This window comes from Lissotriton helveticus, chromosome 1_1, assembly GCF_964261635.1.
Source record: "Lissotriton helveticus chromosome 1_1, aLisHel1.1, whole genome shotgun sequence".
NCBI lineage: Eukaryota > Metazoa > Chordata > Amphibia > Caudata > Salamandridae > Lissotriton > Lissotriton helveticus.
The window spans coordinates 477,055,903-477,075,124 of NC_136057.1; the positions used below are offsets into that span (position 1 = coordinate 477,055,903).

Sequence of the window (19,222 nt, forward strand, 5' to 3'; positions counted from 1 at the left end):
TTGCAGTTTTGACGCGAGGAGGGGCTCTCTTGTCTCGTGCTCCGTGGGGCTGGGAGGTGTCGTCTGGCGCGTGGCTGCAGCCAGCCCCGCAGCAGCCGAGCCTGAGCCCCCAGTCTGCTGCTGCCTGTTTCTCTAAGGAGCTTACTCGCTGCGGGCAGATGTTGATGCCGGGCGCTGCGCCAGCTCTCCTCGCTGGAGGGGGCGGGGGCGGAGAACCCCTCCTGTTGCAGTTAGCCAGGGTGCTGATTGGGGAGGGCTGGTGTGTTGAGCAGCTGAGGGTGAAGCTGCTATAAAAGTGAGATGGTGTCTGGTTCCCGGTCGCAGAGCTGGAGCTGCTCAAAACTTTAGTTCCCGGCGCTCCCGCGGGGAAGGCTTCGCGGTGTGATCTTGTGCGCTGGGATGGCCAGGCTCAGGGTGACCTACGAGTACTCGGAGGCGGAGGACAAGAGCATCCGCCTGGGACTGTTCCTCATCCTCAGCGGGGTGGTGTCTCTCTTCATCCTGAGCTTCTGCTGGCTGAGCCCGGCGCTCCAGGACCTGCGGGGCACGGCGGCCAACTGCACGGTGCTGTCGGTGGAGGAGCTGGGCGAAGCCTTCGAGTGCACCTTCACCTGCGGGACGGGCTGCCGGGGCACCGCCCTCTACCCCTGCCTGCAGATCTACGTCAACAACTCGGCGTCCCGCTCCCGGGCTCTGCTGCACCAGGACGAGCAGCAGCTGCTCTCCAACCCCAAGGTAAGGGGATGGGGGTACTGGTGGGACTAACTGAGCGGCACTCCCTCACCCCGTGCCATAAGCTGAGAGAAGGGGAAGTGCAGCTTCCATTTGCACCAGCTTTGTGATCTTCAGCATCGAGACTGCCAACAAAGAAAGACCTGCTGCGCTCTTCACTTTAGGTGCCCCCGGCGTTGTCGGATGTGCTGCCCCTGTCTCACAGGCCTGTGTGAGTTTGTACCACCACCTCCTCCCTGCTACACAGCGCCCAAAAAGAGTGAGTGAGTTATCTGCAACCCCCTGCCTAAGTTCTCTTCCATTGTGCCAAATTCGTGCACTCTGCAACACCCACCCTGTGCCTCTGGCTGTCTGGTCGGCAGCACCCTGGATGGCAAACTGTGTGATCTTCAGCACCAGAGCCACACGCACGTCTCTTCAAGCCCTCAGCATCTACTGCCACGAGAACAAGTGCTTCTGCACTCCATCAGCTCTCGGCGCCACACATCCGGGGAGCGCACCCACTGCCCTTGTACCCCTCCGTGCCCGGGTTCTGCAACCTCTCAACAAATCACATCACCGAGCTCAATTGTCACTCTCCTCCGTATTGTATGGTACAAAGTCCACCCACTGACTCTAGCGGGAGTCAGCGTCCCTTCAACTTCTGACTTGCCCCCTTGAAACACTGTTAGCCCACTGCTTCGCTGCTGGACTGTCACCCACAGCCACCTCGGCCTCCTGCGCTCCAAGAAACTTCAGTTGGCACAAATGCTGACTCTTGCCAGCGCCCAGGCCTCCCCCGCGGTGCGTGAGGGTCGGACTGTGTACCTGCAGGTGCCCGGCTTCTAAACACCGCCCGGTCCCTTTGTCAGGCGCACTCAGGAACCCCGGGCGCTGTCCGCTGCGGGAGTGCTGAAACCAGCGCGGGAAACGCAGCGTATCCGAAGAGCGGCCGGACTCCGCGCCCTGTCACTTTCTGTGGTCGGGGTGCAGCGCACACCCGCGGATCCAGGTACGGGCTGCAGCTCCCCTCGCCCGGTGCAGACCTGCTCTGACTCTTCAGGGTCAGTCGGGGGGCTGCAGTTTAACTGACGTGCGAGAGTAAGGGGAGCGGCACGGCGCAGCTTCCCCCGCTGTCCTGAGGTGAAAAAAAAGTTTAGTTTGACTTTGCGTTTTAGGGGTTAAAGCGTGGCTTCTCTGTAATCGTTCTTAGTTTTGCTGTAAGAGTGGGCCACAAGGAAAAACACGATGCACCCCAGGCCATCGGCTTTAAAGAAGTAGGGTCTGTATCTGCGCGGGGCGGGGTGATTATTCAAACTAGCCCGCGTCCCCCCTTAGCTCAGAACTGTAGGCTGCTGCCACTGTCCCCAGAAAAGCCCCAGTGCTTTAGAGTGGATGCAACTGACAGACCCCCCCCCCCTGCTGCTGTGGGCAGAAAGACTGGGGAGGGGCGAACTTTAGGAGCGCTGGGAAGTAGTCCGGAATGCATGCGTAATATCGGGAGGCTGCCCCCCTCGGGGAAGGCACTGAGGCAGCTGCATCCCCGAAGAGAGGTGTGCTGGCAGGTACAGGACTCCCAGGAGCTAAGCTAGTTTCCGTACCTCACCACAGCCCTCACTTGAACCAACTCCAACGAACTGAGGCTGGGCTGGGCACAGCCAGGGACGACCGCGCCAGCTATGAAGACCTCAGGCAGGGGCGGCTGGTGAGATTTGAAAGTGGTGAGCGTAAACTAATTTGCATATTGCACCGCAGCGCGCGAGCGAGCCCGAACCACCTTGCACCCAAACATACATCATTCATGCATCCACCCACCCACCCATCCTGCATCCATACATCATTCATTCATGCATCCACCCATCCATCCATCATGCATCCACCCATCATGCATGCATCCATCCATCCATACATCATTCATGCATCCACCCATCCATCCACCCACCCTGCATCCATACATCATTCATTCATGCATCCACCCATCCATCATGCATCCACCCATCATGCATGCATCCATGCATCCATCCATACATCGCAAAGGGGTTTTTAGAAAATTAGGACTAGAGGGGCGCGCTGCCTGGGTTAAAACGTTACAAAGTGTGTGAGGAGCAAGAGTGTCGTTGTGTAGTGCGTGAAGAGCAGACGGCAAAACACCCTTAACCGTCCAAACAAGTCAAGAGACAAGGCAAATTAACAAAGATAAGCTCTCGCAACTACATGTGTGTTCATCAAAACAAGGTAAATTGACCAAAAGTTAAAAAGAAGCGCAGAAGCAGGTTCTTTGGTGTAAGTCTTCTTGTCACAGCAAGATGTTTAATTTTCTCCAGACTTGAGAATAATATCAATCGCCGACACGTGTTTCGTCGTGTGCGGTTGAGTCACACGACTCTTCAGGGCTTCCACTCCAATTCCAATGTGAGGTTGGAGTAAGTCTGGGTCTTTAAAAGCTCAGTTTCAAGCAATGGGTATTCTGTATGTATCCATCCATCCATCCATCCCGGCGGTCGTACACGAGAGACGACCGCCGGGAACTAACAGAGGAGGGATTGCCTGCAGCGGCACACCACCGCAGAGGTCACGTACTCGTTTCCTCAATTTGGCGCTATAAAGAATCCCCTCCCGGCTCCCCGCCTTACAGCATAGCGAGACACAGCGCTATACTTTCAAATGGAAATTACCAGTGGGATACGATAATTCTATCCATATACTGCAACTGATTACTTTGTCAAACAGCATCGACTGTTTCATATACATACAGAATACCCATTGCTTGAAACTGAGCTTTTAAAGACCCAGACTTACTCCAACCACACATTGGAATTGGAGTGGAAGCCCTGAAGAGTCGTGTGACTCAACCGCACACGACGAAACACGTGTCGGCGATGGATATTATTCTCAAGTCTGGAGAAAATTAAACATCTTGCTGTGACAAGAAGACTTACACCAAAGAACCTGCTTCTGCGCTTCTTTTTAACCCATCCATCCATCATGCATCATCCATCCATCATGCATGCATGCATCCATCCATACATCATTCATGCATCCACCCATCCACCCACCCATCCTGCATCCATACGTCATTCATTCATGCATCCACCCATCCATCCACCCACCCATCCTGCATCCATACATCATTCATTCATGCATCCACCCATCCATCATGCATCCACCCATCCATCATGCATCCACCCATCATGCATGCATGCATCCATACATCATTCATGCATCCACCCACCTATCCTGCATCCATACATCATTCATGCATCCACCCATCCATCCACCCATCATGCATGCATCCATGCATCCATCCATACATCCTTCATGCATCCACCCATCCATCCACCCACCCATCCTGCATCCATACATCATTCATTCATGCATCCACCCATCCATCCACCCATCATGCATGCATCCATCCATACATCATTCATGCATCCACCCATCCCCCCACCCATCCTGCATCCATACATCATTCATTCATGCATCCACCCATCCATCCGGCATCCATACATCATTCATTCATGCATCCACCCATCCATCCTGCATCCATACATCATTCATTCATGCATCCACCCATCCATCATGCATCCATGCATCCATCCATACATCATTCATGCATCCACCCATCCATCCATCCACCCACCCATCCTGCATCCATACATCATTCATTCATGCATCCACCCATCCATCCACCCATCATGCATGCATCCATCCATACATCATTCATGCATCCACCCATCCACCCACCCATCCTGCATCCATACATCATTCATTCATGCATCCACCCATCCATCCACCCACCCATCCTGCATCCATACATCATTCATTCATGCATCCACCCATCCATCATGCATCCACCCATCATGCATGCATCCATGCATCCATCCATACATCATTCATGCATCCACCCACCCATCCTGCATCCATACATCATTCATTCATGCATCCACCCATCCATCCACCCACCCATCCAACCTGCATCCATCATTCATGCATCCATCCACCCATCATGCATGCATCCATCCATGCACCCACTCTCCCTGTTCAATTTCCTTTGCTGCGGATCTTAGAACCAGAGGTTTTGTTGAGTAACACCCCACCAACAAGTCACTGTCATATACGTAGGCCTAAGCTACTGAAAAAGCATCAGACCTGTACAAAATGTCAGAAACCGCTGTGTAGACCACGTCAAGAGGGTCGAGCACAGGCACGCTTTGTGATTGCTAAGAGGTCGCTTTATTGTCGAGGCAGAACAGTGCTAACTTTTGTGCTCCAAACTTGAGTCCTTACTTTTCCCGACCACTGTTCCATGAAATAAGCCCACACAAGAGGCAGGAGCACCATAGTGCACATTCATTATTTATGTGGCGGTGATGGGGTTCGGCGGGGCCGTATCCTAGCACTCTGATCATACCTGAGTGTGATCGCCGGGTCTCCCTGGCCGAGCGGTTCCTTCGGGACTTGTCGTATTCCTGGGTCCGGTCAGGTCAGAGGTCAAGTCTTCAATCAAACCCCATACAGAGGCCGCAGTACGAGGGAGGGAGAGAGAGCTCTGCCCCCCCAGACAGGGGTTTATGTACCCGGGCTATGTATTGACCAGCCAATCCTGGCGCTGTATGCAGCGCCAGGATTGGCTGGGGGGGCACCATGACTCCTCGCCCTGTCGCCCTGTTATTATTATTATTATTATTATTATTAAGGTTTTTGTAGAGCGCACAGTAACCCTGGGGCATCCCGGCGCTAGAACCTGGTAGTCATGAGGGAGAAGCAGCGGGAGAGAAGGGGGGATCAAGGGAACAGATGTGTTTTCAATGCTTTCCTGAATAGGAGGAGAATTGGTTCGGTTCTCAGTTTCCGGGGGAGACTGTTCCAGTGCTTTGCCGTGTTCACTGAAAAGCGGCGGCCTCCTGTTCGGGCTCTTTTGACTTTATGGACCGTGATGAGGTTCTCATGATTTGACCGGAGAGATCTGGTGGCTTTGTAGGGGATGATACAGTCTTTGAGAATGGGTGGTCCTTTGTTGTGGAGAGTCTTATGTGCCAGGCAGAGGGCCTTGAAGACCACCCTTTCTCTGACTGGAAGCCAGTGAAGCTGCTTCAGGGCTGGCTTGGCCGAAGATCTGGCCGGGGTGTTGGTCAGAAGTCGGGCGGCCACGTTCTGGATTCGCTGAAGGGTGTTAAGTGTGACTTCCGGTGCTCCCAGATAGACTGCGTTGCTGTAGTCCAGCCGAGATAAAATGAGGCCCTGGATCAGCAATTTTTGGGAGGTGAAGGGGAGTAAGGGAAGCACCTTCCTGCATGCCCTGAGGAGTCCAAAGCATATTCCGGCCACTTTTTTTGCCTGAACTCTAAAGGTGAGATCTTTTTCCATCCAAACCCCCAAGCTTTTGACTTCATCTTTGGGGGTAAGGGGATCACCTAAACAGGTAGGCCACATGTTGGGCGGCAGGGAGGGCCCTTTTTGTCCGAGCAGCAGGATTTCGGTCTTAGACCCATTAAGTTTTAGTGCCGAGGAGTTCATCCAGTCGTGGATTTTCGTGAGACACCCGCAAAGATTGGAGGGTTCTTGGTGTGGGTGTGAGAGGGTCACCACCAACTGGGTGTCATCGGCATACTTGATAATCGTCACACCAAACGGAGTGACCACCTCCTCCAAAGGGGACATGTAAACGTTAAATAACGTTGGGCTTAATGAGGAGCCCTGCGGTACTCCGCAGCGGAGGGGAACCGCCGGGGAGCGACTGTCATTCTCCCAGACCTGGAAGGAGCGTTTATTGAGAAATGCCCTGTGCAACCCTGGGGGCTGCGGCCCGCCCCCTGGTCCTCTCTCTAATGGGGAATTCACCGGAAAACGATCTGCGCATGCGCGGGCATGTTTGTGCCCAAAAATACACTTGCGCAGCTGCAGCAGGCCCATCCTCCCCCCCCCCCGCACTCCGGGAAAGTCGGGTGTCTCCCGGTTTCCCGGCCGGCAGATAGCGCGATTTTTTAAAATATTTATATTTGGCTTTTAGTGACGATGCGGTGAGTCCATGGGGCTTAGTGGGGCTACGCCCCTACGCCCCAATGGACGCACCGCGCAGAGTATGATAGACATTCCAACCCAACAGAAATACAACTTCTCATCCTCACAAAAAGTAACAGCATCAGGCAACACTTCAAGTTCACATCTAAAGAGAGGGATCTTGAACGGACACTTTCAAATGACCACAGTGCAAAGTCAAGAAGAAATCAGAAATTTGCACAGGCAGTACTAAAAACGGACATTAAAAACAATATCGGTTTCACCTTAAAATCATTAAAATTGAACCTTGCAAGCATTATGAAACTAAATTTAGATATTTAAAATGCATTGGCTTTTAGCTTGATCTCTAGCTTTATGTGCGAATTCACGTGAACTAGCCGAGCCCATATGTGCCGAGATGAACATTCTTGCGAGGGAAGCCGAGGCACGTTTACAAGCGCTATTATGGATGCCGTAGTTCTCGTTGTATAGCCGCACCCAACAGTTACGTGGATGACTCCACAGACTCCAGGGTCACGTGGCCAGACTGAGTTCACGTGTAACATGGAGTTGAATGGTCATTTAACCACAAGGCAGAAGAAGCTGCCCTGGCGGCCCGCTGCTGCTAGAATCGGCTTCATTATTTTCTGTTGAGTTTACCTTTATCTTCCAGGGTGGCACAGCCCACAGATTCCCAGGTTCTCTTGGCATGCCACTTGGTGGACCCTGAGATGTGCCTACCCAAGGGCGTAGGAGCGGTGGCAGGCCTTCCCTGCTGCCAAACATAAGCGAGCCCAGCCTTAAAGAAAAGATGTAGCATATCACTTTCAGAACTTGTGGGGCTGGTTTAGAGGTTGGTGGGTAGGATTCTCCACCACAGCCATGAAGTAAAATCCCGCCTGTCCAATTACAGGTACCACAGGATATAGTGCTGTTGTTATATAGTGGACAGGATGGCCGCCATGTTTGTGGTGGAGTTACTCTTCCAACTTTAAATCAGACCCTTGGATTGAAATCTGACTTTTTCTACGACTATCCGAATGTACCGAACTGCACTGGACTGCACTCCTGCCAAGCACAGGCACATCTTGGGCATCTTCAGTTACTACAGGGCATAAGAACAATCCTATAGGTTTGTGGTGTATGTCTTGACAAAGGCAAGACAGCTCCAGAGCTTTGTGAAATCAGAGATGACATTTAAGCAAACATTTTCTAAAATTATATACATGCAAAGTATGGAGGCAGCATTGTATGTGAACACTACTATTGCATATATATAACAAAAATCCATCAAAATCGTTTTTGAAAGCGTCCAAACTGAATGAATTTTAAGTACATCAAGACTAAAGATCTGCCTTATTATGTGCTTTATTCGATTGCATGTTCCGATAATGTCGCATGCACCATGATTTCTTTTGACCTTTGATGTAACATTTAGATTGCGTGCAGACACCCCTCACATGAGGTCAGGGGCAGGTCCCAGGCCATTCTCACCCAGAGCCTTTTTAAGTCTGTCTTTGCAGCACAACTGTCTGCATAGCTATTGTGAACACTCTTTTAAAATACACATACGGTGGCTTTGTCTCCAGCAAGGTGAACATCACTCTTTCACGTCATTTAGCTGGCTGTGTGGTGAGCGATTCCGCTTTCTAGGACGACGCAGAAGGGACTATTTTACACTGAAAATTACACTCAGTCATCGCATTGTAACAGTCAGTTATTTATCTCCCGCACGCGTTCTATACAGAAAGAACATCTTTTTTGCTACTTTTGTTTCTAGCACTGCAAAGCCCATAGTTCTAGCTTCAAAGCTGCAAGCAGTGTTTGTGGATCTAGCTCAAGTAAACAGCATTTATGCACGCCTCTGTTTGCATAGTTAAATGGTAAAGCCAGATCTACTAGCTTTGCCATTGCTTGTTATATGCGTATCAATTCGAACTATACATTACATGTTCAAGTGGATATGACCAGTGTAACCTCGCAGCAACCTTAACATTATCAATATCACGAAAAAGCAAAATACAATATTCAAAGTGTATACAAATTCCTTTCTAACGTGGACTAGACACCAGATATAGTTCACCTTTACATCTCGTTAAAACTTGTAGGAGGTTTCTGTCCATGCTGGAACCACACGTTTATATATATCATTTCAATATTCATATCAAAGCAAAGCTAACACTCTGGATCCGATGTTGAGCAGAGTATAGGCTGGATTGAAATAATGTAGAATGTGCGGGCTGAAGAGGTATTGTTTTGACCCAATGCGTAATCAAGAGAGAGAGGATATGCGAAGGAGGCACTACAGGTCCAGAGCAGGCTCTGCCCAGAAAAGCTGGTCAACCCCCTGCCACCTCTCAACCTTGAGGCCAGAACCTGCTAAAACTAGCGTGTTTCTGAGAAGGGAATCCCCCATCTCACACATAGATAAACACTTTAGGGTGTGTAGACACATAGTCTGAATCACACACCCACTAGTCTAATCACACTCACTTTTAATCTAGGTCCTGAAGAAAGCCAGCATAGACATAAGGCACTGGCTGAAACATGTTGACCCATCGGATGTGGGAGGTCGTAACTCGCCTCTAACATCCAACAGCCTTATTTTTAACCGCTGACGGAGGCCCAGGTATTAAAGTCTAATTTACCCTCGGGTACTGGGACCCCCGCCAAGCCGTTTTAACATCACTTTCATAACACTCTTCACTGCACACTCAGCAATATACCTGCTCCGCTGTAGTCAGGCGTCGAAGCACACCCGGTACACGCTAGGTGTTACTGGGTGGGCCCGATGATGAAGCATGCCACCAACTAGGTTGGTGGGTGAGGGCTTTATGAACACACCCACCAGGTGTTCCCACCCCATGACGAAACATACTCGAGTCTTTTAATTGTTGTAATTACTATAAATAATGAGCTAGTCTCTTTTTGATTAAATCATTGTTTTGACCCAACCTGTCTAGATAGGTCTCCGATTAATAGCAATAGGCATCTTATCTATCCCAGGAGATGCCATGATAGAAATGGTATTATTAGACACATGCCCGGTATTAATACTGCCCTGAAGAGGGCCGAGGGGCAAAGCTCATATGTGTTGTGCAGGAAGTTTCTTTACCTGGGTTGAATTAAAAAAAATTGTACAAAGGAGAGTTTTTTAGGAATCCGGCTGAGTGTACACATTTTTCTTCTGTAACGCGGTGAATTGTGGCAACAGAGCATCAGCACCATCAAGGGAGACATGCAGTGCAAACTGTTCAAACTTTTGTTCCTCTTAGCATCCTTTTGTTCTAGCTTTGCACCGCCGGGCCCTCAGCCTTGCCATGGTGTGGGAAAGGCCACACAAGTAGTGATTGTTTGACTGCCTTGAAGATGACGCAGTGTATCTTGAATGTAATGTGGACTTTGAGAGAGACCCTGGTGCACCGTGCTGCCGTCCAGCTGCTGCCTTTCCGCCTTGCCGTGACCCCTTTCTTCACGTTCCACATTTTTAGCTTCTTCTTCTTACCCACTCACCCTGTGACGTCATCTGTGGATTCTCTACATGTTGCACAGACAGCCGTCAATCAGTCAGGGGGCTGTGCTTCTATCTAAAGGCTACATGGGGGTATACAGCATCTCTACTGTGGATCCTTAGGTCGGGTATTCAGATGTGACACAGTCTTGGGTGTGCAGGACCCTGCGACGCAGCAAAAACAAGAGCATTATGGGTCACTGGGCGTGCATGACCCTGCATCCCTCGGCGCAGCAAAAACAAGAGCATTATGGGTCACTGGGCGTGCATGACCCTGCATCCCTCGGCGCAGCAAAAACAAGAGCATTATGGGTTACTGGGCGTGCATGACCCTGCATCCCTCGGTGCAGCAAAAACAAGAGCATTATGGGTCACTGGGCGTGCAGGACCCTGCATCCCTCAGTGCAGCAAAAACAAGAGCATTATGGGTCACTGGGCGTGCATGACCCTGCATCCCTCAGTGCAGCAAAAACAAGAGCATTATGGGTCACTGGGCGTGCATGACCCTGCATCCCTCAGTGCAGCAAAAACAAGAGCATTATGGGTTGCTGGGCGTGCAGGACCCTGCATCCCTCAGTGCAGCAAAAACAAGAGCATTATGAGTCACTGGGCGTGCATGACCCTGCAACGCAGCAAAAACAAGAGCATTATGGGTCACTGAGCGTGCATGACCCTGCATCCCTCGGCGCAGCAAAAACAAGAGCATTATGGGTTACTGGGCGTGCAGGACCCTGCATCCCTCAGTGCAGCAAAAACAAGAGCATTATAAGTCACTGGGCGTGCATGACCCTGCATCCCTCAGTGCAGCAAAAACAAGAGCATTATGGGTCACTGGGCGTGCATGACCCTGCATCCCTCAGTGCAGCAAAAACAAACAAGAGCATTATGGGTTACTGGGCGTGCATGACCCTGCATCACTCAGTGCAGCAAAAACAAGAGCATTATGGGTCACTGGGCGTGCATGACCCTGCATCCCTCAGTGCAGCAAAAACAAGAGCATTATGGGTCACTGGGAGTGCATGACCCTGCATCCCTCGGCGCAGCAAAAACACAAGCATTATGGGTCACTGGGAGTGCATGACCCTGCATCCCTCAGTGCAGCAAAAACAAGAGCATTATGGGTTACTGGGCGTGCATGACCCTGCATCCCTCGGTGCAGCAAAAACAAGAGCATTATGGGTCACTGGGCGTGCATGACCCTGCATCCCTCAGTGCAGCAAAAACAAGAGCATTATGGGTCACTGGGCGTGCATGACCCTGCATCCCTCAGTGCAGCAAAAACAAGAGCATTATGGGTTGCTGGGTGTGCAGGACCCTGCATCCCTCAGTGCAGCAAAAACAAGAGCATTATGAGTCACTGGGCGTGCATGACCCTGCAACGCAGCAAAAACAAGAGCATTATGGGTCACTGGGCGTGCATTACCCTGCATCCCTCGGCGCAGCAAAAACAAGAGCATTATGGGTTACTGGGCGTGCAGGACCCTGCATCCCTCAGTGCAGCAAAAACAAGAGCATTATGGGTCACTGGGCGTGCATGACCCTGCATCCCTCAGTGCAGCAAAAACAAGAGCATTATGGGTCACTGGGCGTGCATGACCCTGCATCCCTCAGTGCAGCAAAAACAAACAAGAGCATTATGGGTTACTGGGCGTGCATGACCCTGCATCCCTCAGTGCAGCAAAAACAAGAGCATTATGGGTCACTGGGCGTGCATGACCCTGCATCCCTCAGTGCAGCAAAAACAAGAGCATTATGGGTCACTGGGAGTGCATGACCCTGCATCCCTCGGCGCAGCAAAAACACAAGCATTATGGGTCACTGGGAGTGCATGACCCTGCATCCCTCAGTGCAGCAAAAACAAGAGCATTATGGGTCACTGGGAGTGCATGACCCTGCAACCCTCAGTGCAGCAAAAACAAGAGCATTATGGGTCACTGGGCGTGCATGACCCTGCACCCCTCAGTGCAGCAAAAACAAGAGCATTTTGGGTCACTGGGCATGCATGACCCTGCATCCCTCAGTGCAGCAAAAACAAGAGAATTATATGTCACTGGGCGTGCATGACCCTGCATCCCTCAGTGCAGCAAAAACAAGAGCATTATGGGTCACTGGGCGTGCATGACCCTACATCCCTCAGTGCAGCAAAAACAAGAGCATTATGGGTCACTGGGAGTGCATGACCCTGCATCCCTCAGTGCAGCAAAAAAAATAGCATTATGGGTCACTGGGCGTGCATGACCCTGCATCCCTCGGCGCAGCAAAAACACAAGCATTATGGGTCACTGGGAGTGCATGACCCTGCATCCCTCAGTGCAGCAAAAACAAGAGCATTATGGGTCACTGGGCGTGCATGACCCTGCATCCCTCAGTGCAGCAAAAACAAGAGCATTATGGGTCACTGGGAGTGCATGACCCTGCATCCCTCGGCGCAGCAAAAACACAAGCATTATGGGTCACTGGGAGTGCATGACCCTGAATCTCTCAGCGCAGCAAAAACAAGAGCATTATGGGTCACTGGGAGTGCATGACCCTGCCTCCCTCGGTGCATCAAAAACAGAAGCATTATGGGTCACTGGGAGTGTATGACCCTGCATCCCTTGGCGCAGTGAAAACAGTAGAATTAATGGTCACTGGGAGTGCATGACCCTGCATCCCTTGGCGCAGTGAAAACAGTAGAATTAATGGTCACTGGGAGTGAATGACCCTGCACCCCTTTGCGCAGTGATAACAAGAGCATTACAGGTCACTGGGCATGCATGACGCTGCATCCCTCAGTGCAGCAAAAACAAGAGCATTATGGGTCACTGGGCGTGTATGACCCTGCACCCCTCAGTGCAGCAAAAACAAGAGCATTATGGGTCACTGGGCGTGCATTACCCTGCATCCCTCGGTGCAGTGAGAACAAGAGCATTTTGGGTCACAGGGAGTGCATGACCCTGCATCTTTTAGCACAGTGCAATCAAGAGCATTATGGGTCACTGGGCGTGCATGACCCTGCATCCCTCGGCGCAGCAAAAACACAAGCATTATGGGTCACTGGGAGTGCATGACCCTGCATCCCTCAGTGCAGCAAAAACAAGAGCATTATGGGTCACTGGGAGTGCATGACCCTGCAACCCTCAGTGCAGCAAAAACAAGAGCATTATGGGTCACTGGGCGTGCATGACCCTGCACCCCTCAGTGCAGCAAAAACAAGAGCATTTTGGGTCACTGGGCATGCATGACCCTGCATCCCTCAGTGCAGCAAAAACAAGAGAATTATATGTCACTGGGCGTGCATGACCCTGCATCCCTCAGTGCAGCAAAAACAAGAGCATTATGGGTCACTGGGCGTGCATGACCCTACATCCCTCAGTGCAGCAAAAACAAGAGCATTATGGGTCACTGGGAGTGCATGACCCTGCATCCCTCAGTGCAGCAAAAAAAATAGCATTATGGGTCACTGGGCGTGCATGACCCTGCATCCCTCGGCGCAGCAAAAACACAAGCATTATGGGTCACTGGGAGTGCATGACCCTGCATCCCTCAGTGCAGCAAAAACAAGAGCATTATGGGTCACTGGGCGTGCATGACCCTGCATCCCTCAGTGCAGCAAAAACAAGAGCATTATGGGTCACTGGGAGTGCATGACCCTGCATCCCTCGGCGCAGCAAAAACACAAGCATTATGGGTCACTGGGAGTGCATGACCCTGAATCTCTCAGCGCAGCAAAAACAAGAGCATTATGGGTCACTGGGAGTGCATGACCCTGCCTCCCTCGGTGCATCAAAAACAGAAGCATTATGGGTCACTGGGAGTGTATGACCCTGCATCCCTTGGCGCAGTGAAAACAGTAGAATTAATGGTCACTGGGAGTGCATGACCCTGCATCCCTTGGCGCAGTGAAAACAGTAGAATTAATGGTCACTGGGAGTGAATGACCCTGCACCCCTTTGCGCAGTGATAACAAGAGCATTACAGGTCACTGGGCATGCATGACGCTGCATCCCTCAGTGCAGCAAAAACAAGAGCATTATGGGTCACTGGGCGTGTATGACCCTGCACCCCTCAGTGCAGCAAAAACAAGAGCATTATGGGTCACTGGGCGTGCATTACCCTGCATCCCTCGGTGCAGTGAGAACAAGAGCATTTTGGGTCACAGGGAGTGCATGACCCTGCATCTTTTAGCACAGTGCAATCAAGAGCATTATGGGTCACTGGGCGTGCATGACCCTGCATCCCTCAGTGCAGCAAAAACAAGAGCATTATGGGTTGCTGGGCGTGCAGGACCCTGCATCCCTCAGTGCAGCAAAAACAAGAGCATTATGAGTCACTGGGCGTGCATGACCCTGCAACGCAGCAAAAACAAGAGCATTATGGGTCACTGGGCGTGCATGACCCTGCATCCCTCGGCGCAGCAAAAACAAGAGCATTATGGGTTACTGGGCGTGCAGGACCCTGCATCCCTCAGTGCAGCAAAAACAAGAGCATTATAAGTCACTGGGCGTGCATGACCCTGCATCCCTCAGTGCAGCAAAAACAAGAGCATTATGGGTCACTGGGCGTGCATGACCCTGCATCCCTCAGTGCAGCAAAAACAAACAAGAGCATTATGGGTTACTGGGCGTGCATGACCCTGCATCACTCAGTGCAGCAAAAACAAGAGCATTATGGGTCACTGGGCGTGCATGACCCTGCATCCCTCAGTGCAGCAAAAACAAGAGCATTATGGGTCACTGGGAGTGCATGACCCTGCATCCCTCGGCGCAACAAAAACACAAGCATTATGGGTCACTGGGAGTGCATGACCCTGCATCCCTCAGTGCAGCAAAAACAAGAGCATTATGGGTTACTGGGCGTGCATGACCCTGCATCCCTCGGTGCAGCAAAAACAAGAGCATTATGGGTCACTGGGCGTGCATGACCCTGCATCCCTCAGTGCAGCAAAAACAAGAGCATTATGGGTCACTGGGCGTGCATGACCCTGCATCCCTCAGTGCAGCAAAAACAAGAGCATTATGGGTTGCTGGGTGTGCAGGACCCTGCATCCCTCAGTGCAGCAAAAACAAGAGCATTATGAGTCACTGGGCGTGCATGACCCTGCAACGCAGCAAAAACAAGAGCATTATGGGTCACTGGGCGTGCATTACCCTGCATCCCTCGGCGCAGCAAAAACAAGAGCATTATGGGTTACTGGGCGTGCAGGACCCTGCATCCCTCAGTGCAGCAAAAACAAGAGCATTATGGGTCACTGGGCGTGCATGACCCTGCATCCCTCAGTGCAGCAAAAACAAGAGCATTATGGGTCACTGGGCGTGCATGACCCTGCATCCCTCAGTGCAGCAAAAACAAACAAGAGCATTATGGGTTACTGGGCGTGCATGACCCTGCATCCCTCAGTGCAGCAAAAACAAGAGCATTATGGGTCACTGGGCGTGCATGACCCTGCATCCCTCAGTGCAGCAAAAACAAGAGCATTATGGGTCACTGGGAGTGCATGACCCTGCATCCCTCGGCGCAGCAAAAACACAAGCATTATGGGTCACTGGGAGTGCATGACCCTGCATCCCTCAGTGCAGCAAAAACAAGAGCATTATGGGTCACTGGGAGTGCATGACCCTGCAACCCTCAGTGCAGCAAAAACAAGAGCATTATGGGTCACTGGGCGTGCATGACCCTGCACCCCTCAGTGCAGCAAAAACAAGAGCATTTTGGGTCACTGGGCATGCATGACCCTGCATCCCTCAGTGCAGCAAAAACAAGAGAATTATATGTCACTGGGCGTGCATGACCCTGCATCCCTCAGTGCAGCAAAAACAAGAGCATTATGGGTCACTGGGCGTGCATGACCCTACATCCCTCAGTGCAGCAAAAACAAGAGCATTATGGGTCACTGGGAGTGCATGACCCTGCATCCCTCAGTGCAGCAAAAAAAATAGCATTATGGGTCACTGGGCGTGCATGACCCTGCATCCCTCGGCGCAGCAAAAACACAAGCATTATGGGTCACTGGGAGTGCATGACCCTGCATCCCTCAGTGCAGCAAAAACAAGAGCATTATGGGTCACTGGGCGTGCATGACCCTGCATCCCTCAGTGCAGCAAAAACAAGAGCATTATGGGTCACTGGGAGTGCATGACCCTGCATCCCTCGGCGCAGCAAAAACACAAGCATTATGGGTCACTGGGAGTGCATGACCCTGAATCTCTCAGCGCAGCAAAAACAAGAGCATTATGGGTCACTGGGAGTGCATGACCCTGCCTCCCTCGGTGCATCAAAAACAGAAGCATTATGGGTCACTGGGAGTGTATGACCCTGCATCCCTTGGCGCAGTGAAAACAGTAGAATTAATGGTCACTGGGAGTGCATGACCCTGCATCCCTTGGCGCAGTGAAAACAGTAGAATTAATGGTCACTGGGAGTGAATGACCCTGCACCCCTTTGCGCAGTGATAACAAGAGCATTACAGGTCACTGGGCATGCATGACGCTGCATCCCTCAGTGCAGCAAAAACAAGAGCATTATGGGTCACTGGGCGTGTATGACCCTGCACCCCTCAGTGCAGCAAAAACAAGAGCATTATGGGTCACTGGGCGTGCATTACCCTGCATCCCTCGGTGCAGTGAGAACAAGAGCATTTTGGGTCACAGGGAGTGCATGACCCTGCATCTTTTAGCACAGTGCAATCAAGAGCATTATGGGTCACTGGGTGTGCATGACTCTGCATTCCTCGATGCAGCAAAAACAAGAGCATTTTAGGTCACTGGGCATGCATGACGCTGCATCCCTCGGTGCAGTGAGAACAAGAGCATTATGGGTCACAGGGAGTGCATTACCCTGCATCCCTCAGTGCAGCAAAAACAAGAGCATTATGGGTCACTGGGCATGCATGACCCTGCATCCCTCAGTGCAGCAAAAACAAGAGCATTATGGGTCACTGGGAGTGCATGACCCTGCATCCCTCGGCGCAGCAAAAACACAAGCATTATGGGTCACTGGGAGTGCATGACCCTGCATCCCTCAGTGCAGCAAAAACAAGAGCATTATGGGTTACTGGGCGTGCATGACCCTGCATCCCTCGGTGCAGCAAAAACAAGAGCATTATGGGTCACTGGGCGTGCATGACCGTGCATCCCTCAGTGCAGCAAAAACAAGAGCATTATGGGTGACTGGGCGTGCATGACCCTGCATCCCTCAGTGCAGCAAAAACAAGAGCATTATGGGTTGCTGGGCGTGCAGGACCCTGCATCCCTCAGTGCAGCAAAAACAAGAGCATTATGAGTCACTGGGCGTGCATGACCCTGCAACGCAGAAAAAACAAGAGCATTATGGGTCACTGGGCGTGCATGACCCTGCATCCCTCGGCGCAGCAAAAACAAGAGCATTATGGGTTACTGGGCGTGCCTGACCCTGCATCCCTCAGTGCAGCAAAAACAAGAGCATTATGGGTCACTGGGCGTGCATGACCCTGCATCCCTCAGTGCAGCAAAAACAAGAGCATTATGGGTCACTGGGCGTGCATGACCCTGCATCCCTCAGTGCAGCAAAAACAAACAAGAGCATTATGGGTTACTGGGCGTGCATGACCCTGCATCCCTCAGTGCAGCAAAAACAAGAGCATTATGGGTCACTGGGCGTGCATGACCCTGCATCCCTCAGTGCAGCAAAAACAAGAGCATTATGGGTCACTGGGAGTGCATGACCCTGCATCCCTCGGCGCAGCAAAAACACAAGCATTATGGGTCACTGGGATTGCATGACCCTGCATCCCTCAGTGCAGCAAAAACAAGAGCATTATGGGTCACTGGGAGTGCATGACCCTGCATCCCTCAGTGCAGCAAAAACAAGAGCATTATGGGTCACTGGGCGTGCATGACCCTGCACCCCTCAGTGCAGCAAAAACAAGAGCATTATGGGTCACTGGGCATGCATGACCCTGCATCTCTCAGTGCAGCAAAAACAAGAGAATTATATGTCACTGGGCGTGCATGACCCTGCATCCCTCAGTGCAGCAAAAACAAGAGCATTATGGGTCACTGGGCGTGCATGACCCTACATCCCTCGGTGCAGCAAAAACACAAGCATTATGGGTCACTGGGAGTGTATGACCCTGCATCCCTCAGTGCAGCAAAAACAAGAGCATTATGGGTCACTGGGAGTGCATGACCCTGCATCCCTCAGTGCAGCAAAAAAAAGAGCATTATGGGTCACTGGACGTGCATGACCCTGCATCCCTCGGCGCAGCAAAAACACAAGCATTATGGGTCACTGGGAGTGCATGACCCTGCATCCCTCAGTGCAGCAAAAACAAGAGCATTATGGGTCACTGGGAGTGCATGACCCTGCATCCCTCAGTGCAGCAAAAACAAGAGCATTATGGGTCACTGGGAGTGCATGACCCTGCATCCCTCGGCGCAGCAAAAACACAAGCATTATGGGTCACTGGGAGTGCATGACCCTGAATCTCTCAGCGCAGCAAAAACAAGAGCATTATGGGTCACTGGGAGTGCATGACCCCGCATCCCTTGGCGCAGTGAAAACAGTAGAATTAATGGTCACTGGGAGTGCATGACCCTGCATCCCTTGGCGCAGTGAAAACAGTAGAATTAATGGTCACTGGGAGTGAATGACCCTGCACCCCTTTGCGCAGTGATAACAAGAGCATTACAGGTCACTGGGCATGCATGACGCTGCATCCCTCAGTGCAGCAAAAACAAGAGCATTATGGGTCACTGGGCGTGCATGACCCTGCACCCCTCAGTGCAGCAAAAACAAGAGCATTATGGGTCACTGGGCATGCATGACCCTGCATCCCTCAGTGCAGCAAAAACAAGAGCATTATGGGTCACTGGGAGTGCATGACCCTGCACCCCTCAGTGCAGCAAAAACAAGAGCATTATGGGTCACTGGGCGTGCATTACCCTGCATCCCTCGGTGCAGTGAGAACAAGAGCATTTTGGGTCACAGGGAGTGCATGACCCTGCATCTTTTAGCACAGTGCAATCAAGAGCATTATGGGTC

General features: G+C 51.5%; 1 protein-coding gene across 1 annotated transcript in view; it reads left to right on the top strand.

Annotated features, from left to right (window-relative positions):
- The first annotated feature begins 337 nt into the window (after positions 1 to 337).
- The window catches only part of KCNMB4 (potassium calcium-activated channel subfamily M regulatory beta subunit 4), a 174,270-nt gene continuing 155,385 nt past the window's right edge, over positions 338 to 19,222 (top strand). The window contains exon 1 of the mRNA XM_078654071.1: positions 338 to 735. Coding sequence (XP_078510197.1) covers positions 400 to 735 — 336 coding nt within the window. The 5' untranslated portion in view covers positions 338 to 399. The remainder of the gene's footprint in view (positions 736 to 19,222) is intronic.